The sequence below is a fragment of the Neolamprologus brichardi genome, chromosome 19 (assembly GCF_056152115.1).
Source record: "Neolamprologus brichardi isolate AB-2024 chromosome 19, ASM5615211v1, whole genome shotgun sequence".
In the NCBI taxonomy this organism is placed as follows: domain Eukaryota; kingdom Metazoa; phylum Chordata; class Actinopteri; order Cichliformes; family Cichlidae; genus Neolamprologus; species Neolamprologus brichardi.
The window spans coordinates 10,663,882-10,691,521 of NC_142122.1; the positions used below are offsets into that span (position 1 = coordinate 10,663,882).

The 27,640-nt window shown below is 39.5% G+C and overlaps 3 protein-coding genes across 3 annotated transcripts in view; 2 read left to right on the forward strand and 1 right to left on the reverse strand.

The window, feature by feature from the left end:
- Nucleotides 1-11,199, forward strand: part of fndc3ba (fibronectin type III domain containing 3Ba) — an 86,878-nt gene extending 75,679 nt beyond the window's left edge. Inside the window, exons 25-27 of the mRNA XM_087833039.1 lie at nt 2,376-2,542; nt 4,287-4,414; nt 6,603-11,199. Coding sequence (XP_087689165.1) covers nt 2,376-2,542; nt 4,287-4,414; nt 6,603-6,914 — 607 coding nt within the window. The 3' untranslated portion in view covers nt 6,915-11,199. The remainder of the gene's footprint in view (nt 1-2,375; nt 2,543-4,286; nt 4,415-6,602) is intronic.
- Nucleotides 11,200-15,252: 4,053 nt separating this feature from the next.
- On the reverse strand, nt 15,253-16,788 carry ghsra (growth hormone secretagogue receptor a). The gene is made up of 2 exons (XM_006810057.3): nt 15,873-16,788; nt 15,253-15,648 (listed from the first exon to the last, which is right to left on the reverse strand). The coding sequence occupies exons 1-2, from the start codon at nt 16,786-16,788 to the stop codon at nt 15,335-15,337; spliced, it is 1,230 nt and encodes a 409-aa protein (XP_006810120.2). The 3' UTR covers nt 15,253-15,334.
- Nucleotides 16,789-20,726: 3,938 nt separating this feature from the next.
- The window catches only part of pld1a (phospholipase D1a), a 30,578-nt gene continuing 23,664 nt past the window's right edge, over nt 20,727-27,640 (forward strand). The window contains exon 1 of the mRNA XM_087832775.1: nt 20,727-20,888. The gene's annotated coding sequence lies outside the window, so the exon portion shown is untranslated. The remainder of the gene's footprint in view (nt 20,889-27,640) is intronic.

Below are 27,640 nucleotides of genomic sequence, written 5' to 3' on the forward strand. Positions count from 1 at the left end.
TGGTTAGTGGTGCATCCCAGTTTCTTGTACACTGTGTATTTGTGTGCAAAGGCATATAAAATTAAGAATGGACGTAGAAGATTTACAGGGCACTCTTCCTACGCTGCTCCGCTTTCCTCTTTTCTTTCTCATCACACTCTGTTAAAATGAATTAGAAGGGTTTTTATTTTTTAGTATGAAGGAGTTAGCCATGGCAACCAGAAGCTTCACTGCTGACATAATAAGCGAGATTGGAAGGGCACTTTGAAAGCAGGGAACTAATGAAATCTTGAAGTATTTAGCTTTGTAAACAAACATATTGAATAGCCAGCAATAATCTGTGCAAATCTCATTTCTGATATTACACTTATGTTTTTGACATTGACTCCTCCCCTCCTCTGTCTCTTGCTGTCCTCTGATTTAATTCATGTTTATTAATCGGGTTTTATTGTCAGACAGGTGACTGCGAATGTGGAGATTCTGACAATGAATGTGTGCTTCCTTTCAGGAATTATTTCCCCTGCATTGGCATTTTTTACCCTTCCTTTATTTTTCAGTAAACCCAAGCATTTCTCTATTTTATGATGATAAAGAAAGTGTTTTTCTTCGGTTCCCATTATTGTTGCCATTATTTATTTTTCATCCTTGTACCTTCCCATCCTCCTTTCCCTTGCTTGCTCAGGCTAATTTTTCTTTTTCTTATCTCCCTGTTTGCAGACTTGTTGCTCATGCGCTGTCCTCCCTGAGTCAGGGCTTTTTATTTTCACTTGTTTCCTGTACTCCATTCATTTCTCATCCATGTTACCCACTGACATGCCTTGTGTCAAATCTGAGAGTTGCGAGAATGCCATGACAACACGGGGCAGTGTAGTTCAAGGGCTTTATTCTTCTTACACGACGACGCCTGCAGTAGAACAATAACAGATTGTTTCATTACATTCTGACCTCTCTCATCCTGCCCTCTGCTGTGCCATGTTGTAGTTAATTGGTCAGCTTTTTGGCTCAGCACCAGGGCAATTCATCTCATTAACTATGTCCTAGTGTTTTTTTTTGTGCAAGGGTATTTATTGCTTGTTTGTGCTGTGCTAAATGTTAATTATTTTGATATCTTACCATTTATGTCTGGTCGACTGCGAAGAGGTCATAGCTCCTGATGATAGAAAAGTTAATGTATTAGTTGTTTTGTTTTTTTTTAAGCCATGCAGTTGATCGCTGCACGTGTTAACTGTATGGCCCACCAGTAAGGCCAGGGTTTAATAACATCATATATCAGCGAGAGAAACACATCACTTCTGTAGTGCAGCTACATAAAGAGCTCATCTGGAGTTATAGCTTTCTACTAAACCGTGACCTCTCTCCTCTCCTCTTTGTCTTGCACTCTCCTTTCTCTCTTCAACGTTATCATCATCTCCTTTAATTCTCAATCACCTATCCTTCTGCTTTAACTTCTCTCTCCCTTGCATCCTCTGGCGACTTTACTCTTCTATTACTGCCTCTTCTCTTGTTCATTAACCATTTACCTTTGTCTGTCTTTTCTCATTCCTCTGCTTCATGGCTTCCTTTGCCACCTAGACATCTACCTTATTTTGCTGCAAAGCTGATTGCTGAGATAAATAACCCCTCTTCGGCTCACATTCACTTATCTCCCAGACTTTTCCTGCTTTTATCTCTCCCACTCCATGAATCTGTCCATCGAGCCAGCCAGGAATGCTTTTGGTGCTCATTTTCATCAGATTTGTGACTATAGCCTGCCACTGTTTGTCCTGCGTGTTCATCAATCATCTCTATCTTTTTTTTTAAGGTGCTTTCTTTTCTTCTGCTGCTCCTCTTGCTTTTCAAGGTCCCCACATTTTATTTCTGAACTTAATCTTACCTCAGGTTAACATATAATTGTGTTAAAATATTCACATTCACCGCTGAGCTGTTCATCATTTTTCTTGTGACGCCTGCTGTGCTGAGTTAAACTATATCAAGTCACAAACATGGTCTATCAGTCCTTATAACTAAGTTAGTGATTAGTGAGTATCTAAGTGTTTGTGCCTTATTTTTTACTGTTCTTGTTTGACCGTGCTCTGCAATAAGATGGCAACATGATCAGGCTGTAACCTGCCTTGACAGCTGGGATCGGCTCCAGCCTCCAACGACCTTGAATTAGATGGATGGATGTTTAACCATGTTTTTCTCTCAACACAACTCTTCCCTTCTTATACCCATTCATAACACCATCACCTTCACTTCCCTTCACCATTTCTCCTTTATCTCTGATGGAGTGATCCTTCATGCCTAGGCCTGTCAGTGCTCCCTCTGTCACATTGAACCGTCCTTCCTTTTTTAAATTTTTTTTAGATTTACATCTTATTGTTTATTTCTCCTTCTTCATTATGTTCCCTGTTTAGGTTTGTGACAATCTACCGTGGTCCCAGCCACACCTACAAGGTTCAGCGATTGACCGAGTCCAGTAGCTACAGCTTCAGAATACAGGCCATCAGTGATGCTGGGGAGGGTCCTTTTTCTGACACGCATACTTTCTGCACCACCAAGTCTATACCCCCTGCCCTGAAAGGTAAACCGAAGCGGAGAAAATGTCTTTGTGCACAAACACATTTCACACAAAGAAGTCCTGTCTTTATCACTAGCTATATACCAACTGCCTTTTCAGATCGTACAGTTGTGCCATAGGGATATTAGTAAATGGTAAATGGCCTGTTTTTATATAGCGCTTTACTAGTCCCTAAGGACCCCAAAGCGCTTTACACATCCAGTCATCCACACATTCACACACAGGTGATGGCAAACTACATTGTAGCCACAGCCACCCTGGGGCGCACTGACAGAGGCGAGGCTGCCGGACACTGGCGCCACCGGGCCCTCTGACCACCACCAGTAGGCAACGGGTGAAGTGTCTCGCCCAAGGACACAACGACCGAGACTGTCCAAGCCAGGGCTCGAACCGGCAATCTTCCGATTACAATTCCCAACTCTTGAGTATTAGTGGGGAATTATCAGATACATTTAAACACACAGTCCTCTATTTAGGTAAATCTAACTTTAAATATCTTCAGGGGTCAGATCATGTGAAGATGTCCTACCAGTCCACCAGTGTCAGCTCAATTTCACATATGATGGCAGAGCAACGCAAACACACCAGTGCATGAGTATCCATGCATACAGTAATGTTTGCCACTTCTACGTGGATTAAATCAAGCTTCACACATGCAACAAATGCATCTGTTTTTGGCTGTTAGTGATGATGTTTACTGTCGCCTGCCTGATTATTGCCTCCAGCATCTGATTGTTACTGTAAGAGAGGGGGTGGCTTATTACAGCTCCAATAATTGCAGTAAGGGGTAACCTCTCTGGATATATCTACAAAGTATGATGGTAGCTGTGCCGCATAGCATTGATATATCCATAAACCCACTCGAGGGACCGAATAGCTTCCGTAAAGCTCATAGCAGTGTACGCCATCTAAAAGGGTCAGGCATTCATTTGAAACTATAAAAAGCAGGCGATGTTGAGATGAATCAACATATAGATACTTGGTTATCAAAGCAGTTAGTAAAATATGTTTTGTATTTAATGCAGCAGTTTATTGCAGTCAAAATGACAACTATAATTTACAGTGTAAAATGACATTAATCCCCAAGGATTTGATTGCAGTGCATAACAAATGTTACAACTGAAAAACAAAATGAATTTCATGACTCACTTTGTTGTAGCTGATGTTCACTATTTATATTCATACATATGTTTCTCGGGTTTCCTATTTTTGATTGATACAAGATTTCAGTTGTTTCCTCTGCTTTGTTTTAGTTCATCCTAAATGAACATTGGCCCTAAGATAAGCCTTACATTTATATGATGTATTTTTTCTATTATACATTATAATATCCCCAAAGTCGTTGCAATTCCATATCGAAAAATGTTGTTCTTCAATCATAAGTGTTTTGCTGCACTGTTACACGGAAGAATGAACCTTCTTGGGTATGCTCTTTTATACCCAGTTTTATTAGTATTTTCCCCTGTCCAACTTTTTCTATATGCTGAATCAAGTTTCAGCTCTGGATAAGTTATCTTCTTAATGTTTTCAGTTAAATATAGGCTTTAAGTGTTTGGCAAATCACTGAACTGTGAGTTTATCTACACTTTACTGTTTACAACATTTTAAATGTTGTAAAATGATAACCACCATTTCTTGACTTGAAGAGATGGTGTTCTAATTATACTCTTCATCTGTTTGCAAGCGTCTTTTAACGATATCCTGTCATGTATACGAGATAATGATTTGTTATTATTAATTCCAACAGCTCCCAGAGTGCACCAGCTGGAGGGGAACATGTGTGAGATAACATGGGAAACTATTCCACCAATGAGGGGGGACCCTGTGAGCTATGTGCTCCAGGTGCTGGTGGGACGTGAGTCAGAATACAAACAGGTTTGTAACACACACATGTAAACGGGTCTTATATGTGTAGACATAAGAGCTGTCCAGTTCATCTAAACGCTAGAAAACTGCTGGAATTAATTCATTCAAGTTTCTTTTGACATTTGATGGAAGAGTAAAATACCCATGTGTGAACACTTCTCTCATATACATCCCCCCTGCTGAGAGGTATTAAATACTTTTAATAAAAATTACAAAACAGAAGTATCTCAGGAAGAGTCTGCTGCACCTGGAAATATAGGATTTGATTGCTCACAGCTGCAGCGGTGGGCAGGCGGGCAGACAAAAAGTTATTTGTCTTCAGGGCCATTTCAACTTCTGTTATTGAATTACAGAATGGTTGGTGAGAAGAACTGCAGACTCTCATAAGTAGATAAAACCTGTGCTGTGTGGATATGTGATGCTGCTTTATGTTTGCAGACATATGTTATCGGATGCTGCTTTTAACATTTTGTGTTCTTTTTTGGAGGGGTTGTTTTTCCTTATTTTTGTTGGGTTTTTTTATTTCTTTCTGAGAAAACCAGTAAATGCACTCAGAGTTATATTTACCTCTTGTCAGTTTGAGAGTCTAACAGCACTAACACAGTTCAGTGCACCTTTATCAAAACATTTCTTCCACTGCAGCACTAAAAATAAAATGGTGTTTTTTGTCTACACACATTTCTCCCTTGACACAAACACCACTTACCTTTCTACAAGTTCAAATCCAAAGAAACTCTACCCTGTAAAATGCAAAGAAAAACACAAGGCGGTCATTTAAATGTCCTAAACATGTTTTTTAATCACAATAGAACATAGGAGACATGAAATTTTAAACTGAGACATTTTACTATTTCATCAAAAAATATTAGTTCATTTTGATGTTGATGGCAGCAACGGGTCTCAAAAGAGTTGGGTGGAGATAGCAAAAGACCGAAAAAAGTAAGTGGTGCTAAAAAGAAACAGCTGGAGGAACATTTTGCAACTAGTTAGGTTTATTGGCAAAATGTCAGTAACATGACATCTTAGAGGGGCAGAGTTTCTCAGAAGCAAAGCTAGGTGGAGTCTGCGAGTACCCCCCCCCCCCCCCCCCCCCAAAAAAAAAAAAACAAAACAAAACAAAACAAAACAAAAAAACCCTGCATCATCAAATCGTATCCCATCATCTACAGTACGTAATATCTTGAAATGATTCTGAGAATCTGGAGAATCTCGATGTGTATGGGAAAACACCAAAAATCAGTATCGAATGCCTGTGATCTTTCGGCTATCAAGCAGCCCTGCAGTAAAACCAATTACACTGTAAGGGCTCAGGATCTCTTCCAGAAATCATTGTGAACACAGTTCCAATGCAGATTAAAACTCTATCATGTAAAGAAAAAGCAAAATGTAAAAATGTTGTTAACATGAAAGTAGAAAACTGTTCTGTGGGAGGACAAATTTGAAATTCTTTTCGGGAAACTTGAATGATACGTCCTCCACACTACAGAAGAGGGGGACCATTTGGCTTGTTATCAGCGCTTAGTTCAAAATCCTGTATGCCTGAGGGTATGGGAGCCCAATAATGCCTAGGGAAACTGGCACTTCGCTCATCTGGAAAGACAACATTAATGCTGAAAGGTGTATATATAGGTTTTAGAGCAACATGTGCTCCCATCCAGGAGACATCTTTTTAAGGGTAGTCATTAAAAAGATGTCTCCTGGACAGCTTCTTGTAGAAGAGTCCGGGTGCTGAACTGGCCTGCCTCTTCACCAGACCTTTCACCAGCTGAAAACGTCTGGCACATCATGAGAAACAAAATACGCCAAAGAAGACCTTAATGAGGACTGTTGCACACCTAGAAACTTATCAAATAAGAATGATAGAAGAACATTCCTCTCCCAAAAATTGAGCAACAAATCTACTAAGTTGGTAAAAGAGGATTAAATGTTGCTACCATTAAATTCCAAATTTCTCAAACTTTTCACAGTTTAAACATCTAATTTATTTTGTGTTTTTCTGTGTTCTTTGAATAAAATATGAGTTTACGTGAGCATGCATGTCTGTTTTCTAGCTAAAAGGATTTCACTCAGGAGCATGTTATGCTTTTTAGTTGGATGAAAATCTGCGTCCTTTGCGCTTATCTTATTACTTTGTTAAAATGTCTTTCTTATCCAAGTCAGCTGTAAAACTTTTTTCACCTCTTTCCTCCCTTCAAAGGTTTTCAAGGGAGAGGAGGGTGTGTTTCAAATCTCCGGTCTCCAGAGCAACACAGACTACCGTTTCCGTGTGGGTGCCTGCCGCCGTTGCCAGGATACGTGCCAGGAGCTGTGTGGACCACTGAGCCCTTCCTCTTTGTTCACGCTGCGTCGCCAGGAGGCAGCATCATCAGGAGAGCAGTGTGCCGTGGAAGCAGGCAAAGGAGCGGGCCTGATCTCGAGCGACGAGCGCTTTGCGGCGCTGATTGTGTGTGTGTTTGCAGGCTTCTCCATCCTCATGGCCTGCTTGCTACAGTACTTCTTCATGAAGTGAGGGAATTTTTAATTATAGGATAGAAAGAGAAAGCAAAATCGCAGAAAAAAAAACTTTAAAAAACATCTATGAAAGAACCGAATGAAATCAAAACAAACACTTGAGATGTACATTCAACGCTATCTATGATTTTTTTTTGGTTATTTTTTGATTCAGGCTTTTCCCACCTTGTTCCTGTTGTCTTTTGCCTTCACTCACTTTGGACTTTTTCCCCTCTCCGTCTCTGTTGTCTTCATATCATTGTCCGTCTCATTTGTTAAGGATTTCTGTCGAGGGAAGTCTTGTCTGAGCTGTACCTCGTTTGGGAAAGAAAGCTGATAATCAAGCCTTAAAATAGCTGTGAGCAAAACAGTTGCTCTCCAGACTGACTTGCATGTTTTTATTTTGTATCCTTTTAAAACATATTCACTTAGAGAACATATATTTCTTGATGGTCATTGCCTTGCTTTTTTGGTTTATTTTTCAGTGTTTAATTTGCATTTTTTTTTGCTGTAGTCTTTATTCATTCAGCCATATTCCAATGTAGGCCTTCAAAGCTTTAGTTGTTCTTACTTACCCAGTTTGTTACAACTCTACAGGCTGTCAGACATTTCACATAATCTGCACCCGTTCTCACATGCAGACTGACAAATACCCAGTGCACAGACAAAGGTGCAGACTTACATGCATAACCATGCACACATATCCAATTACACTCATGCAATGACAATGAGAAAGACATTTCATCCTAAGAAGTAAATCACATATCTGCTTAGCTTTTTACATTCACTCATTCACTCTTTCAGCTACCAAAGTGATGCAATCCATGTATGGTTTAAGATGCTGCTATCCTTTGATTTTATTATATCTACAAAAGAATGGAAAACCAGTAATCTAATATATGAACTCTATATATAGATATGTATATTATAGCAAATACTATGATGCTATAAATTGATGTAATATAAGTGATGGCAATGTAAGGTCTGAAGTACAGTGTAAAAGGGGGAATAGTGGACTCTAGGTGCTCATAGACAGCAGCTCTGAGGTCAGCTCAGCAGCTTGCACATTTAGTTGAAGGAGCCCTTAAACACTTGTCTTGGTTCAGAATATGAGCCCTTGAAGGTATTGGTTTGTGAGGCTTAAACTGGCTTTGGGGAGCCGGGCTGTGATTGTGATCAGCTGCAGCAGACAAGGAAAGGGCTGGGCTGAGCATATTTTGGGCCATTGGTCAGTTCTTCTTTATTCTACCATCTCAAATACCATTGCTCCAGCCTATTTATCTGTAGCTTTACTAGCGATATGTACGTAGCTCCACAGACCCAGAGGTGCTAACAGTCTGCCAGCTAACCGGCCTTCTCAGAGCTGTATGGGTGTTAACTAGGAAAGCCATTAGGAGTTAGCTTGTGCTTTAGCCCCCACTAAGAATTAGCCAGCCAGAGCAATGCTAAAGCTGTTTTTCCTTCCGGCTAGCCTGTCAATTGATGCATTTAAAGTCTATTCTCCTCTTTTCTCATTTCCCACCCGTGATTATCTGTAATTACCCTTTTTGCTCTGGCCACTTTTCTCTTGCTTTCGATCCATCCCATCTGTCTGCCCATGCAACACTCTCACTTTCCCTCTCTTCTCTCTCTCTCTATTAAAAGGTGCTTTATTGATATGTAATCAGAGCAGTAGCAAGTCTGTGGTCTCTCCTCAGACGGACATGTTCTCTGAGGACTTGAACTAATGTTCACTAACCAAACAAGCCTTTGACAGGACACAACTCATCAGAACAGGGCATTCTAACACACATAACAGCCCCTCACCTCCCACCCAAAGTCCCCAAAACCCTTTTTAACCCCAACCCGAACCAACAAAGCCAAGGTACAACCCAATACATGCCCCGATAATCCAAAGAAATCACCCTGACCTGCGTAATTAATGTGTGACATGTCCACGTTTGTCGGATGGGGTGCAGGGAGTAAAAGGGATTGGATGGGAGACGGAGGTAATGATTAGCTCTGATTGGCAGCCTGTAATGTACCTCAGGGATAAGGCCTCACAGAGGGGAGATCTAATCTTGTCATCCCTATGCTGTCATCATGATAATTTATCATTTTAGCCTCTTTTCTTCTTCTTTTCTCTCTTCCTTCCCTTTGTTCTCTCATTTTGGATGCTGTATCTTGTGCTCTGTCTGTGCTGTGCCTTGCTCCTGTATGTGTAAGTAAGTAAAGTGGTTTACTAGCTTAAAAAAACCTTTGCCAAAGTTGGTGGGAAAGTAAAGGTAGAGTTCTTTTCTAGGTTTTATTTATACTATATATTTGCATACAGTACTTTACATGCCAATTACAGTGCAATCTTCATTTATTTATTGTTAAAAGATTAAGAGACAAGTGTAGTTATATACTAATTTTTTCTTGTAGCATGTTTTTTTTTTTCTTTTGTTTTAATGGATGTATGTTAGATTGTATGATTAAGGCCAGCATTCCTTATCTCAGTAACCCTTTAAGTATTTTTCTTACAGCTGTTGGGAACCTGTAGCTCATCAGTCCATGAATTGCAGTTATCATTGCCGTTTCAAACATTTAACCAAATTGCCTATGTATTTTTATTTTATTTTATTTTATTTTTTACATTTCCTGTTTTGGCTGTGCACAGGCGAGCAGTTCTTGAAACGCTTAGAGAAACATGTAGCAAGCCAGGTCTTATGGTCAATTCAAGTCATCTGTTTTGGGATAAATGTTGCTGCCTTTGGCTTTTGTTCTGATTAGTGTTATAATGAAGCTTCTGATATCTATTTTTACTGTTTTAATGCCAAAGTGCAAACTTTTTATGTCCACTAGTTGTTGCGTTTTGAATCGTCTAAAGGGTTCTGTGATGTTCTTCTGCAGCGACACAGCATTACGACTATTATCATTATTCTTTCTAAAGGAAAAAAAAAACATTAACTTGATCTGTGATATTTCTTCTTTTCATATTATCTTTTATTGTTTTGTTTTGTAAAGCAAAATGTGCCATTATGAAATGTGTAGCCCCTTTCGGTGGAGTTTTTTTTTCCGTTTTTTTAATTTTTACACAACCTGATTTCACACTGAAAGGTATAGAAAGCAAAAACAATCATACAATGGTTTCCGGCAGATGATGAAAATAATAATATTGATAAATCCTTTTTCAGGCTTGTGCTGGTATAACAGTAGTGAGCTTTTTTGTGTCCGTACATTGCTAAGAGATGATATACAGAGATATCTATAGAGCTATAGAGGAAGATGGTAAATTCATTATGACTAACAGAGTTGAAGCACTTTTTAATGCCAAGCATTAGGCTTGATGAGGTAAATATGAGCGATAGGAAACGCGATCCTTTGCTCTATTCCAAACTCTACTGCCAACACTGTCTGTTACTTTTATTGGCATTATTCTGTTATTGGCATCACTGTGACATTGGCATTACTGGGGCGCAGTTCTGCGCTTTGCAGAATGCACAGTACAGCCACAAAGAAAGGAAAGTTTATAGGGAGTATGGTGCCTTTGTCTGATGTGTTCATTTTGTGTCTGCCTGTTGCATTGTAATTGACAGGTGACTTGTGAGGTGTCCTTTCCTTAAACTCCTGATGTTATGTTGCCCAACACTACCCATTTTTAAGCCTTAATTCCCCAGTGGAAGAGCAGAGGTTTGCTTTGTGTATGGTCATTGTCAGGCCAGTTATGCTAGTGTTAAATAGTCCAAGGTTAGCACAGTGTTAACAAAAAGGCATTGTGTTTGTGGGCAGGGTACTCCCTTGATGTGCATTGTTGGTTTTTTTTGCGTTTTCCCCCCCCAAATACAGGTGATTTTATAGAACCCCAGCCTCCCTACTCACCACCCTGCAGGTCCTGTACATTTGGCGGGTATGTCAAGAGTGAGAGACAATGTTTTGCCCAGCAACCCCACGTCTGTGCCTTCTGATCAGTTTTTTTTTTTTTTTAATGTTTTGTACATGTAGAGATTTTGACTGAGAGATTGGCGATTTGACAAACATGCAGAGACTCACAGGTATTTAACTATTTTTTAAGTAAGACAAAAACAGAAACATATTTTTACCTCACAATTAAAAAAATAAACATTCCAACGTTGTCATGGTCTACGAATTGAGGAAAAAAAAGAAATTCATGCATTTCTTCTTGTATTGTAAATGTTAGACAATTTCATATGCATTATATAAAAGAAACTGCCATATCAATTTTAATGTATAGATTTTGCAAATACTACCCTATGTATGTAAGACGTAACTGTATCGGTAGCGTATATATAATATATTTATGCCCAATAAATGTTTTAATTTTTTTCTGTCTTTAATTGCACTGTTTATTGAATGTCAACATTACGCTTCAACACAATGATGCTCTGCAGTTTGTTGGTTTGTTCTTGTTTTGGATAGGACTTCCCAAACCAGCTGAATACATCAATATATGGTGGAGAAACAAGTATAAACACACTTCTGACATTCTCTGTGGCAGTATTGATTTGTATTTTTCAGATTTAATAAGAGGGTCATTATTGTCATTTCATCTGCATCATCTTTGTGTACTGTTGTAAACATAGAGGACTGATAATCAATATTTATAATATTGGGGTTTAAATTAGAATTACTCAGCTGGAGAGCTCATCTTAAGAGCACCGTAATTCATTTGAAATTTCACCGCAAATCATTAATATAATAGTTTTTGCCTTTAATTCGTCACTTAGGGTTCAAGGATTTGAGGTGAGTGTAAATGTGTGTCTGTGAAGGTTTGTCATGTTGAGATTTACTCTCTGGTGGCCTTGATACTGTTTAACCAGAAAGCTGTGACAAGACTAAATCACAGACTTTATGCCCTGCTGGCCCTGAAGGCAGCCGGACAGAAACTGCAGCACTGCAAGCTCAATATTCCTCAATCACAGGCAATCCAAGGCCATCAGAGGAACATTAGTCTTTTTGTCTTAAGAGGTAGAAACTGACCATAGATTACATTTATGAAAGAAAATCAAACATTTATTTTCCTAGTCAAACTACAAATCCTTTTTTTTAAGTGCACTGTAGTAGCTTTTGTTGAACAATACTGTTTTATAGGTTAATATGGTATAAGTCAAGTGACAGGAAGTGGTAGGATTTCACTGTCGGGTGTTCCAGTTTTGACATTTTTGATGCAGGAACCTTTTTTCAAAGATTCCCGAGAAACAAAACCAAAAATGTCACTTTGTGGCTTTCAAATGTTTGGGTCAAAATTGATAGCTTAATAATTAACAGTCCAGACTGCTAATACACTGATAGGGTTATGTACTATTTCATTTCATATTCATTTCATGTTCAAAAGTCTATACTGAACTATTTAGACTTAAATTTTTAAGCAATTGTTTTTGTATAAACAAAAAACAGTGCAGGCTGGGGTTTTTTGTACAGACTGATGTTTATAATGATGCCTTTAATGTTTTCACTTGACTATCGAATTAAATGTAAAATTTAGCACAGACACAGGGTGCTTGTCCCAACCAGGATGAAGGAGATTGACAATAACTTTAGGCGCCACTAGTGTGGACACAGATGCCTAATCTTATTTGAACGAATGCTTCTTGGAGGATTCTTTTTGTCATCATCAGGAGACTGATGAAAAAATATAGCTGCGTTTGTCCTGGTCTGAACCATCTGCACTATCCCATTCGCAGATGACTTCATTTTTGGTCCACCCCTGTGAGTGTACTTGTAAGCAGTCAGCGTGTTGGTATACCAGCAAACATTAGCTTGTCTGAACTGGTATCAAAATAATAATAAAAAAAGGTGCTGCATTTTTAAAAATACTTATTTAATTCCACTCTCATCCTAATTGTGTAATGTTCATTTATCCACACTCACAACCTTCATTTAAACAAGCTCTTATGATTTCTGACTCACTGTTTGAGCCTCTTCTCTTTCACCTTGTGTTTTATTGTCCATTTCAACTGATGTATTTCATGTGGACTTTTGTGTTTCAGATCTCTTCTTCTCTCCACCTTTCATCCACCCACTTCTCCTGTGAGTTACCAACTCAACTTTGAGCTTTAATTCCCTGTGAATCCTTCATTACCTTTCATAGTCATTCTAATTTTCAATCTGCTGAACATTTTTGCACTCAAAGGCTTTTGCTGCCCTCCCCTGTAAGTGTTTTGATCAAGTACCTGAGGTGAATTTAGTGATGAATGAGTGCTCTTTTGAGGTCTGCTTCATATTGGCAGCACCTGCTGTCTTATAAGCTATCTAATGTGATATAATGGAGCCTGGTGGCACCAAGAAAATCCTGTCAGCTTAGATGGGAGAGGCACATTGCAGTGTCCCTGTGGCCACTGTTAAACCTCTTTGAGGCAACATTATATAGTGGGGTACTGCTGGGCCACATGGAGAAACGACTGCATACCCTATTGTTATCTTTTGTTATTTTTTAATGTGACTGAGAAGGTGTTTACTGGTGTTTGTTGGTTTAATAACCCCAATTGCAGTTTGCATCTCATATCTGCTGAGGACAACTTTCTGACTGTCGAGTCGGTTACACAAAGAATATGAATACTGTGTACAAAAGAGGAGGAAACTTTTTGTTTCTTTTACAAGACATTATCATAGACATACACATTAACTAAGTGAAGATAGTCACATAGATTTAAAAAAAAAAAAAGCAATAAATTTTGACTGTTAATAAGTATGGATTGATAAAAGCATGTCATGTTATCAGTATATGGTCATAAACATTCATTTAAGAGATACATTCTTCAAAGTCATGAGGCCATGTTTTAAATCAAGGAAGCTGCTGTGGTGATTTGGACTGCGTAAACCACCTGAGTGTACTGCATTACAAAGCATCTATATACAAATTATAGCAAAGATCTTTTCGACAAGGCTCTTTACAAATCACTTTACAAAATGTACCACTTTTACATTTCCACCTGTTGCGTTATCTTACACAAGCTCAAAGGAAAATCTATTTTAAAACTTTCTTATACATTGTTGTAGCACTTCATCAGACTGGAGAACATTTAAAATCACTTTACATGCCATGATCTGCTGTTTAATCACCCATGAATACTTTTCATCTTCCAGGCTTTAGTAAGTTGTTAAATGAGAAAAAGAAGACACATATTATACAGTTTACGTCGTGTGAGAACTCACTTCTCTCATTTGTCAGTGGAAAACCATGTCTGCTAAAGATAACTGTGAAGCCTTGGGGTAGCTTACAGTGGAGGCTACTTGTATAGAAGCAGGACTAGTGAAAATGAATGTTTTTGTTGCCATAAATATGGCTGCAAAAAGCATGATTGCTATTGGTAAATTAGACAAATTTATAATAACGTTTTGTGTTTACAGCCACAGCAAAAGATAGCATTGTATGGTCAATCAGTGCAACATATGTAACTATAGCTGGTGACTGAAAACATGTGGATAACACTGCTGGAAAATGGTGCACAGTTCACATGGCCCAGAAAGTGACTGCTAACATGTTTATTTATACATTAACAGGCAGCTTTCTTTGTGTATGCACCAGACCTAAACTTGCAGAGTCATGAGACCTGTAAAAACCTTTTGAGATGCCTCCTTATAGGACCCCCACCACACACACCCCCTAATACACATTTCTGATGGTCCTACAGATTAAACAGTGCTGATCATTTAACAGTGAAATACATTCGACAAGATCAGAGACTGATACATATTTTGGAAATATAAATTGTCTCACAATCACAAAAAAAAAAAAAAAAAAAAAAAATAAGCAAAGGCTGTGCACCACAAAGATTCACAAGAATACTCACAGGGACTGTTGACTCACCCCATTGATCCCAAACACAGCATTGATTTGAATATAAAAGTGCCCACTGGGAATTTTGACAACTTATAACAGTAGCCCACAACATCTTCATGTAACGTGACTAAAAGCATACCCAAAAGCATGACACTTGGCCTGCATAGCACATGCAAAAATCTCTTCCACACACATGCACATACACACTGCACCTCTGCCTCTGTCTTAATGAGTACAGAGCTGTGCCACAAATTCTACAGTGCTTTCTTTGTCATCCAGAATATAAATGCAGTATAAGGCATTTGTAGATGTGCGTGACATTTATATGTGAGCACACAGGCGTTCGTGTCTGTTTTTGATTTATATCCTGTAAGCATTTCAGGCCAGTGACTTTTGCACTTCACCAGTGATAATAGTGTTGAATAGTGTGTGGCACTTGCTGAAATAACTGAACAAGACAAGTAACTGAGCAAATCGTATTTAAAAGAAAGTGTTTTATGCATGTGGAGCGTTTATGGCTCGTGCTTTTTTAATAATCCTTTTTGATTCCAGTCAAATAAAGGCAAGTGCTCACCACAACTTCGCATCGCCCTGACAGAAATTATGGCCTTTACGTGAGTAATGTAGATCCACGACTAATAGCTTTATTCATTACGCCAGCCATTTAGGCCATGCATTCAAAAGCTGATTGTAGACTCTGTCCAGCCGTTTGAGCCATCTCCCTTCACAGTGCTCGCTGTGCGACCCCGTGGCGGCAGGCTGTCGGTCAGGCCGAAGAGGCGCGCCGCTGCACCCCGGTATTTCCACGACATGGTGTTATAGAGGATGGGATTGATGGCAGCGCTCAAGTAAAAGAGAACCACTGACACCAAGCTACAGTACTCGGATAACAACGACAGCAACGGGGAAGGAGCATCCAGAGAGCGGAACTGCAAGTAGCGACCCACATGGAAAGGCAACCAACACAGGACAAAGGCCAGCACAACAACCACTTTTGGAAGAAAAAAACATAAAAAGGGACAGGGGTTAGTCAAAGGAGGTGCTGATTAACATTTTCCTAAACATATATATCTTTATTTGGAAATTTGAACTGATATCACTTTAATATGAACACAGTTTAAAGCCCTAAGGTGTCTTTCATGTGTCGACAACTCAAACTCGAATCATGTAAGAACTTTAGAATTTTTGCATAATTTGCGCGTTCTGGAAACTTACCCAGCATCTTTATGGTCTGCCTGTTGCTCTTGTCCCTGTGAGACACGCGGTTGCTCATGTTCGTCTCTCGGTGCCTTTGCCACAGCCGACGGCCTATCAGGCCGTAGAGCACTGTCAGACAGAACACGGGCATGAAGAAGAAAACGGAGCTCAGCCACACCATGGCCCCCATCAGACCGGATTGCACAGCATAGTGCGTCATCTTACACTCTCGGGTGTCCTCAGCCTCCAGGAATAAGTTAGACTCATTCATCCACGAACTGAAGTTTAGTGGCCCCATGGTGTCCTGCTCTACTCCCACCATGACAAACACAGGGCCTGCGCTCAAAAGGGACACTGTCCATAACAGACAAATCAAGGCTCGTACGCGCCTTTTGGTTACCAGAGCCTTGGCGCGCAATGGGAAACAGATCGCCAGGTAGCGCTCTACTGACAGGGCGGTGATGCTGAGGATGGTGGAGTAAGTGCTTGATTCAGACACAAACTGAAAGAGTTTGCAGAGCGCGTCTCCAAAGCGCCAGGGCCTGTATCTCCACATGCGGTAGAGGTCAAGTGGCATGCAAAGGAAAATGAGTAGATCTGATACCGCCATGCTGCACAGGTACAGATTGGTGGTCGTGCGCATGTCCCGGTACTTGCTGACCACCAAAATGGTCATAACATTCCCGGCCACCCCTATCAGAAACAGCAGTGTGCAGGCGACGGTGATGGCCGTTAGGAGAGGAATTGAATAATAATTGAGAGGGGGCGGGGAAGGGTCAGCTTTGCTTATGGTATTGTTGGTCTCCTCCCAGGTGCAGTTATGGTGGAGGGACTCCAGTTGGCTGGGCCAGGAGGGCATTGTTGCCTCTGGGTTATTCTCCCGGCCGCACCTGACCCTGACTGCTGATGTCACCCTGGATCTGGGACTCCTCATGCCCCTCGATGCCGCACTCACCTGCGTTATTCATTGTTTGATTTCCGGAGTTAAGAAAAACGTGTAACGGAGGAGATCAGGCGTGAACACAAGTAATATCCTTAGTGGTGCAAGCAATCCTGTGTAGCCTAACGCTTCTTTACTTTGAAGATCAAATACGAAATCGACGGTGTTGAACAGACTATAACAGAAATATGAGGCCATCTCAGATCGATCCGAATTATCCACTCCATCTTCATAACGCACACTAAAGTGTTCCAAAAGTACCTGAAGAGTAGGAGTGATGGTTACAAAATGCATTACATCCGGATATTCGCAAGTTATAAATCGCCAGCCGAAATTTTTGGGGATGTGTACTCCAATAAAAACGGATATGACAGAAAATAAAAACAGATCTAGTATTTAAAAATCTAATATTTAAGCGCATCTTATCTTCTCCATCTTTAAAAAAAAAATTTGTGAAACCCACCAGAAACCTGAGGTCCTTCATGCGCTAAGAAGCTCCAAAGAGTCCCCATCAGCGGCAGCAAGTCCCCGCGTTTGCACAAAATAAAAAGCAAAATATTGGATCGGTTGACGAGTTGCATCTGGCAGCATGTGATGGTGAGTCAGACTCAGGGTCATAATGATGCGGCAGCAGCAAAAAAACATCTGTCCTGCAAATGACAGTGGCGCTCAAACTCAGCCAAACACAAACGGGCAAATAACAACTAGCGTGAAAACAATCACTGTCTGACAGAAGGGAGACAGTTTAATAAAACTCACAAACACCACGAAAGAACGATGCATTGTCAATAGAATAATAAATCTAAGAGTCCAAATGGTCAAAGAAGAAATATCAGTCAAGACCGATGAAAAAATCCACCTTAACACCAGACTTCTGTTCTGCTCCTGTAGTTATGGTGCATATCCAGTGTGTGGATCATGATTCCCGGTGCGCAAAACATCTTACCCAAGTGAAGTGGTTGTGGTGTGGAGGTCTGCTCTGAGTGTGATGCTGCAACACCACCTACCGGTACTGTTACAGTGATTGGTAGCGGTTTCAGCATTTTAAGCAATTATGCCTTTTGGTGTTTACCACCAGCCAATGAGAAAGAGTATCCCTCATTTGCATTTGGAGAATAATTCGACTCTCTCTGTTTTATGATGTGATGGGCCGAGAAGACAATGAAAGTCAGGCACAGGTTAAAGTCCATAAAACAAACTTGGTTAAATTATACAAAAAATAAAATAAATAAAAATAAAATAAATATTGGGCCCATAAAAGAGGTCAAAGTAACAGAACTCTACTCAAAAGCTGGCAACAAACACTGACCTACCTAAATGAGACAAAAGGGAAACTTAAATAGTGGCTGATCAGCCCACAAAGACACAAAAAGGGTTAGAACGCGCCAAAACCTAACTGAAACTAACATAATAAATTCCATTTCCCACCCATGATCCAGAGTTGTCGCGTGATCCAATTTTCAAGTCTCCACATAGGCTTGCTCCGCCCGTTTTCCACCTCTTAGCTCATCAACCAAGGGCCTGGAAGCAGCTTCTGCTGAGGTCTCAAATTGTCATGCGCCCTAGAAATATGGATTATAATGAATGACCCCTTTGCACAAAGCAGAAAAAGACACTTTCTTTTCTGGTTGCCCATTACCTATTTAACTTTCACAATATATCATATGTTGCCCTAAGAACTGGCACGATAATTGGCCATTCTGCCTTAAATTAAAATACAAAAAACAAAACAAAAATGCAGGTAACACTAACAGAATAATTGATAACGATCTTGTGCCTTTTCAGATTGCCATTAAAAATATACCCCCTGATATGTTCAGTGCTGTATAAACATTCTCTAGTTTGGACAACAATGTACATTATACCATTTCCCACAACAAAATAACACCTATTTCTTCACTGAAATGTTCAGAATCTAAGAATACATGAATTTGAATAAACATGTGTTACTTTACAACAATCTCACCTACAAACCTACTTTGCAAAAACAATTTAAAGCTTATACTTAATTGCTACTTCTTAAATGGTTAAGAAAATAGATGTATAGATAAATAAGTAATATCTCTCAGTTTACTATATTCAGTTAAATATAGGAAACAAGTAAATTGTAAACCATTGCATTCTGTCTTTATTTATTTATTTTGGGTTGTAGATCAATATACACTATGAATGGACTTCAAGTTGCCAAATCACATTTGTATAAGTTGTCTATTGGAACCAAAATGACCTCCAAACTTGTGGGGCTTGTCACAAAAAGCCCAACAACATAACTTCCCCTTCACCATGTGATAATTTCTGGGCACGTTCTGTCATCTCTGCTCTACTAACTAACAATGGAGTGTGTAAGTCAGCAGTATAAGAAATGCAGTGAGTATGTATATGTATGTGTGCAAACGCCCAAAAAGGTGGATGGAAGGCAGACCAATCACCACAGTGCAGCTTTTCCGACCCAGGCCCCATTGAACTGGTTGCTCTAAACTAATTACATAATTACTCTACTAGGGTAGGTTAGGATTGCCTCGATAAGAGTGAGAGGCTTATCACCATTTTAATGACATATAATTAAGATTTAACAGATTATTTTCCTGTTGTCTTAAGCGAAAACAAAAATAAAATGGCAAAAATCACACCTTTGACTGGCAGCATAGTTCTGTTTTTCCTGCACAGATGAGATTCTCATGTTTCAATTGCTGTTATCTCTCTGCCCTTTGCTCAGTGCTTACCAGCTGACACCGTTTATGACCACTGAATTATGATGTGTGTGTGTGTTTAAGCGAGGAGACGAAGCCGGTTAGTTAGAAATGACTTGAGAAAGACTGATCTTGCTGTCGTTAGCTTTCGGGACAGCCGTGCTTTGAAGGTTTCCGGTATGTATCTGTCATCATTTGATATAGATGTGTGTACAGACCATTGGATGCGTGTGTTTACATATGCAAGTGTGTATTTGTACAATGGTCTAAAGCACAACTTTAGACATTTGTACTGCACAGTCAAACGTCGTGGTTTGGTGTGCCCATAACAACTGAAGTAATGCCAAATAACAGACTGACTCACTATTTACATGGACAAAATTGGATTGTTTCAAAGACAACACGAGTTAACAGCAAAACTGGTTGTATTACCTGTTATGTCATGTTTTTATTTTAGTGTCGGGATCGGTTTAATTTCTCAGATGCGTTTCTTTTTAGTAGTGTTGAAATGTGTGTTATTTATTTAGAAAAAGACAGTTCTCATCTATTTTTATTTGAAAATGAAGCACATTTATCATCCTTCATGTGTCAAGTGCACGTGGTAAATGTGGTAAAGGTTTGTGGTTACATTTTAATCTGCAATGTTAACTGAGAAAGTGTTTCCAGGGTGTGGTCGATTTCAGGTTAAAGTCCCTATCAAACCCATAATATACACTCTCGATAACTACTGGCTGTGCTCGGCCTGCACAGAGGTGCAGTACATCAATTATTCCACTAGATGGAAGAAGAGATCGCTTTCCTTTTAGTCTGAAGGCAAAATATACGGAGTATAATTTGTATTTATACACCAAGTTTAAGTGAAGACACAGCCAAATCAAACGCCTAACTATTTTTCTTTTTTTCTTCTTCTTATTTTTAAATATTTAGTATAAAACCCAAGTGACATGTGCAATGATACACAGAGAGATGAGCTATAAATAATGGAAAGCAAGAAAAATAAACAAATAACAGAGAATGAGTAAAAGTGAGAAGTGATGAGATAATAGGCAGAGTCAGTGTCAAATAATTTCCCAAGTGTACTCCTCCTACTTCAGCACAAGTCCAGCACTATTTTTTATCCAATGAGAAAAGGCTATGAGAAGAGTCTCTTTTTGTGATTGGCCTAGAGTTTGTGTGACCCCTCCCTTCCTGAGGAGTTGGAGAGAGTTCACTGTTAGTTTTTTTTTCCCAACCACACTTACATTAGTGCAGACTAGAAGGAGCTGTCTGCCACCGCCGCTGCTGCTGCTGTGCAATTCTTTGTCTGCTTAGGCGTCTTAGTTGCTTTAGTTTTGCCCTACATTGAGTAAAGACAAGTGGATCAGACTAAGCAACATGTGGACTGCACGTCCACAGAAAGAGCAGGTTGGTAATGTGTCCCTCTGACTCTCTGTTTGTTTTTGTGTCTGCTCTGTTCTATTTGCGTCCAGGGGCTTTGGGAGATAAGTATCTGTGACACTCTTTGGTTTTGGGTTATCACTGGAATCATGGACAAGAAATGTACAGTGGATTATACTGGAGTACTGCTGAACAAGTTGGATTAGTTCTTTTTGAGCTGCAGCAGAGCAAATACGTGGTTAATGTGCATTTGACTGTTTCTGTTCCTTGTCACAAAATGATATATGCTGTACTAAGATTTAGTCACAAGTAAAGTGTAAAATGTAAAGAGTGGGTGCTATAGTGAGGCGTGAAGATGAATCTCCTGATCTTTTTGTTGTTTACTTTGTACCAGTGTAATGCTGTGACAAATAATGTTTTACCTGTTGCATAAGACTTCACAGGTGTGCCTGTGTGCATGTCTGGTTGTGTGTTGTCCTGATGTCCCCTTTCTCATGCCTTGTGGGAAAACTGGTTGCTGCAGCTGGAATGTCATGGGAAGACTGCAGATATTTTTTTTCCTGCTGTTCGCCCATAGAAAACCAGCCTCCTCCCCTCTGCAGTTCTTCTGTTGTCTTTGCAACAGATATACTGGATACTGACCTCTGGGATTCAGTGACCTCAATACTTTTTGTTGTGGTGCCAGCATGATCAAACAGTAAACCTTATTACTGTTATTCCTGCCTGAGGCTTTAAATGGATGCGTTTAAGTTTATCGACCTAAGTCTATGTGTTTTCTTGCTGCGCTTGCTGTGTGATATATTTGTTATTAAGTATTTGTTGGACAGTAAGAAAAATACTGAGCTGAAGATTTCTTGGGTATGATCTTTGCTATAACCACCCACCATTCCTTTAAAGTAAAAAAGTAGCATAATAAGTTTTGCATCATTGCAGTTTGCTGCCTAGAAGGGACAGGGGGGGATCAGTGTTGTTAGCAAGGTTCTCAGATTTAGTACTACAAATTAAATCCAGATGTGAACTTCTGGCTTGTGTAATGCCAGACAATGTGCCACCATCAAAAAGCCCACAAATATTCTTTTGGGCTTTCCAACTACGATTTAAAATATATCTATATGTATAATTAAAGCATTATAGAGTATATTATTTTCCAAATTATCAGTTTTCATCGACTTTTCAGGAGCAAGTCTGTAGACGAGCTATTTCAATGTATTTGAAATGAACCAGGAGACCAACCTGTCGCTGCTGTTCTCCACGGTGTACATTTCCCCGCGTTCACTGGGCCATTTGACACTCATACTACATCATACAGTACAGCACATCTGCACCTAAGATGTTTGCATTCATATTGTGTCTATTTTTGAACATAATGCTTCCTTTCTAAAGCACTAAATTATATTTTGCTTGCACCAACCCTTCAATTCAAGAACTCAGAGATCCTCTATACTTTTTTCCTACCGCTGTAATCATGAGTCACTTCAGTGGTCTGGCGCAAGTTAAACTTTAGTAGTTTCCAGCCTCTGACTTGGCCACACTGGTCGAGCCGAATCAGGCTTGGCTGAAACAGAGAGGGAGCAGTTCTCTCACTCCCTCAGTACAATGATGCCTTGTGTTACCATCGGCCGAACGACACTCTGGCAATGATGACGATTGCTCGCTCTCTTTTTCTGGCATCTACTGTATGTCTTGCTTTCTCTGCCGCTCTGACCATCCCAATCCCCCTATCCATGGTGTGAAGGATTAGATAATAGGCAGCTTTAGTGTGGGCAGAGAAAAAGAGGTGTCACAGACCTCTCTCATTGCTTCCCTCCCTCCCTTCTTCTCTCTATCTTTGTACCATCTGTGCCACGAGGAGCTTGGCACTGCTCAGTCTATAAATGCCAAGCTACATTTATGTTACCTTTGTTGCGCTGCTATATACGTACCATGGCGTGTGACTTGTAGTCTCTAATGCAAAAATGCCGTTTACATGCATTGTATGTTTAAAAAAGTTTCAGTCGATCACTGTGTTTGCCACAGCACTTCATAAATGTCAGACTGGCTATCGCACAGGAATCCAGGATAGACGGTACATTTCACAAACTACCTATTTTTCCTCACACTTAATGGATAATCAGTGACAGCACCTCTGCTGAGGTTGACATGTTCAGTCCGCCTCCAGTGTTCCTTTCAATGATTTGACACTTTAAAACATGTATTGCAAGCGGATTTATTATAGAGGGAGAAAAGTAGGAGTACTGGATGCCAATTTAAGGTGGACAAATATGCTGAGGTCAACTGGTAGAAATGTGTTTTTAAGTAGTGCTTCTGGATTCAATTGAATTTTTTTTTATCAACACATATATGCAGGCATCAGAGTCTGTTCTAGAGGTGATTAAGAAAAGTTTTTACAGTAAAATTGTAAATAAGCAGTGATGATCGTAGTCATAGAGTTTGTTATTGTGTCAAAAACATATAATCAGCGTGTGTCATATGTCATATCTTAGTCTGCCTGAGAAGGTGATTTTCCACAATCTCCAATGTGTTTGAGGCTAGATAATATACTGATGTTTTTATGCTGATTATTTTATTTCTTTATCGTAATCTACAAAACAATAATCTGTTTTCTACCACAATGCAATGGCACAGACCATAAACGGGAAATCTGTCTAAACAAAGGGTTGAATAGCAACTTTTATTCATTTTTAATTTCATGCTGCTCAGAAATCTTCATAAATACAACAAAAATGTGCAAAAAATTATATCATGATGATGATGATGATGATGATGATTATTATTAATCTTTTTTAAAATTTGGTAGACATTAGATGAACGTGTTTTTGCATGACATTTTTGTTTTTTGTGCAAAAACAGAGGATGCATTGATTGCACTGAGCGTAATTAGTGAATGTGTCAGAGAGAAGTGCTGCACTGTATTTTTGTCTTTTGATGTGTTTAGCAGTGTATGTGTATGTGGCCGCCCTGAAAACACAGTGTAATGGCTTTATATTGTCTTTGCTTGACCTATAATGTAAAAAAAAGTGCAGTTAAGAGTCACTAATGCAAGTAGCATTCGCTGTTGAAGATTTAAAGTTTAATGAGCTATTATTAAAGCATCTTTTTGCTTCTTTAAAGCTGTTAGACACCTTAAAAGGTGATGACTTTGAGATACAATGGAGAAGTGAAAACACAAGATTTTAGAACTGGTGCATGAAATCTCTTTTGATGGTTTAAAAAATGTTTGTGTTGCATATCTAAGTCCCTTTTGCCAACAGGATGCCCTGAAGCAGCAGAATATTTTCCTTTTAGCATATTTGAACAGACGGCTCTGTTCAAAATATTTAGGATTTGGTTTAAGCTTCATGCCGAGAACACAACCCATTTCCCAGAAGTAACCACTGCAGTGTGAGCTCCCATCCAAAACAGCACGTTGCTGTGTAAATTAGAATCATGTTTCCAGATGTGAGACACCTTAGAAAATAAGGTCTCGCTGCTTTCTGTTTCTTTTATAAGAACTTATGCACTGTATAGACCTCAAAACTGTAATCTGAAAAGGGCACTCAACACGATTTGCTCGAAAGTATCTTATTTGTAGTTATATGTAAAAGGCAAGTATCTATGTTGATTTGTCTTTCCGCAAAATTTTAGGTGTGAGCCAAACTTTTAGCTGCAAAATGTACAAAATATATACTTCTTGGCTGAACTTGATTTGGGACACCAGCAGCCACAGAACTGATATGGGATGCAGATATATATATTTTTTCTGGTTGCAGATACACGTCCGCTGTGACCTTGTCTTCTTTCCCATGTGTCCCTTGGGTCGTTGCACTGTTACAGGAACAGGGCTGCCAGAGGCTCTGGTGCAAAAACGCTCATAAATATCTCATTTTTGCTTGTTGTAAAACCACAGAGAGAAGTAAGTCATAGATTTGTATATTTGAGCAAACTTTATGGGACCAAATTAGGGATTGTAAATGCAACGTGTGCACACAGTAGAGAAAAATGAACCATTGTTGCTCTGTGAATGAATCAATAGTACAGTATTGATAACGGATTAAATAGCTAACTATTAGTACCACTTTCTCATAACACTCTCAGTTTGTAGCTTATCGATTTATTAATTTTAATAAATTATTAATCTAACTATTACGGTACTTATTGAACATGAATCTGCTGGCCATTTAGCTTGGATTATCAGAACCATGCGTTGTCTTGGCTGCCTTTTAGCTAGAGTAGTAACCTCTCCAAGTCTCAGCTTGAAATTGGTCATTAGACATGGCGGCGTTGGTAGTGTTGGATAGAGGCACTTATAAAAAGGCAAACTGTCATGCATGTAACACCTCTGTGGATCATTACGACTGACTCGAGTGTGGCATCATATCTCTAATAACAAGTGTATTTTCCCCCAAAAATGTCCAATTATTTATTCCACACAACTGGGAAGAATTTTGCTATATGTTGGTTCAGATGCTCTGCAGCCCTTTTCCAGAAGGTGAGACAAATTCTTCATTGGAGAACTTTATCTGACGAAGTATTACAGACCAAGCAAGCTGTAGCTGACAATCCCACATAGCAGACGGGTCTGGCCTGGATCTGCTGGCTGACTGGTGTCATGGTAAGTGGTATGTCATCCAGATATGGCCAGGTCTCGCAATGCTGGCACTGTTTATGTGATGGCATGCCACATCTGGCCCGATTGTGGTTTGGTTTTTGTGGCCCAGGCTAATTGAAAACAAGTCTGGCCTGGATCTGGCATGAAGTTGGCACTTCTGACAGATCCAGGCCATACCAATTTTGCTATGTGGGATATACACGTATATCAGAAAATCTTTAGTTAAAAATTACTTTAAATTTCACATCCCCAGTAATGGATTTAGCCCCTTTTAGAATGCAAGACAGCTGATTCTTCCATGGCAAGTAAAGCGATATGTATTTAATGACTTTGTGTCACATGGTGAGAGATCAAATTTCCCATGTGTCTCATTGAAAAGATTGATGAGCGGCAACTTTACTTGTAATTCCTCTTTTTTTTCTGACTCTCTGACACACTCCCACTAATTGACATTTAAGAGGGATGCTAGCACACGAAGGGAGAGGCGGGTGCACTTCTGTTGATATTTATATATAAGCAGCTCTAGCTGCTCAAGCTATCACCATGACAACAGGACAGGAAGCAGGAAGTTGGCAATTTTTTTTATTACAATGGAGTAGAGAGATAACTCTCAGGTTGCATATTGTAGACACAGATAACACAGACTGTGCTTTTTACATCTCAGTCTACACACACACTTTTTGACATTCTCGTTAATCTCTCTGTGGGTCAAGGTTTTTGGGAAGTCATGGGCATTCTCAGAGCAGGAAATACAGCTATAGGCAGCATAAAATATTTAATCATAAAAAAGTACTACTTTCTAACAGATATACAGTGCTGTGAAAAAGGTATTTGCCCCTTCCTGATTCATTTGTTTTGTACATTTCCCACACTTAAAGTTTTGTGATGAAACAAATTTTAATGTTAAACAAAGATAACCCAGTAAATGTAGTTTGTCTCTCAAATTGAATAGCTGGTTGTGCCATTCCTGGTAGCAAGAAGTACGGTCATAAATTTTTGTAACTGGCAATGAGTCCTCCACCTCACAGTTGAGGAATTTTGGCCACTCTACTTGACAGAAATGCTTTCATTTATCCCCGCTGGTTTATGAGTGTGAATGTGCTGTTTTATCAGCTTTAAGTCTGGGGTTTGACTTGGCCATTCCAAAACCTTTATTTTCTTTTTCCTTCCTGGTGTATTTAGGAATATTATTCTGCAGTATAACCCAAGTATGCTATAGCTTCGGGGCATGAACCGATGGCCGGACATTCTCCTTCAGGATTTTCTGATAGAGAGCAGAATTTGTGGTTAATCAAATATGGCAATTTGTGACCTACAGGATGAGTCATTGATGCACTCTTGGAATAATTTTGGTTGGCCAGCCTTTCCTGGGAAGGTTCATTATTGTTCATAGTTTTGTCCATTTGTTGGTGTTGATCTTTTAGCATACTACATTTGGTCAGACAAGTTGTATATAAGTAATTTCTTAATTCAACAGGACTGACAGTAACCATAGCTGGATGTGGTTAGTGAAACTGAACCTAGCTTTCCAAAAAAATGTGGTTAATTCATGATTTAACACAGGGAGCAATTACTTTTTAACAAGGAATTTTATTGTGTTTACAATAATCGTGAAACAGTGGGCACAGTTTACACTATACACTTATCTATAGTCGATGCTTTGTAGATGTAAAACCATTCATGTCGGTGGGCTATTTCTCATTCCACACTGTTGCTTTGTGCAGAATGAAGCCATGCAAAGTGAGCTTTTTATAGCCAGTGCTGACTCAGTTAACATGCTTTGCGTAGTAATGTGCGTTCAAATGAATATTGGGGCTATGTGTGTCAAGATACTGGGTCTGTGATCCAGTGCTGTGTTTTTTGATTAATTTGTATTCTTTGAGTTAGTGTTATTCATGGGTTTGGTTCTTCTTATTGTTCTCTGTGTGTGTTATATCCTTAGTTTCTAGTCTGTAGGTTTCTGTTACTAAGCCTTCCCGTGTTCCACGTTTAATGTCATCTATGTTTGTGCATCTCCTGTGTCTCTCCAGTCATTCGTGTCTCCAGGCCTCAGTGTCAAGTCTGTGTCTTTGTGAATGTCTGTTGTTTCCTGTTTGACTTTGACAATCTTGCGTCCTATGTTAGTGTTTTCAGTTTTGCCTTCTCCTGGCCTCATATGGGATTACACACCAGCTGTGCTCTCCTCCTGTGT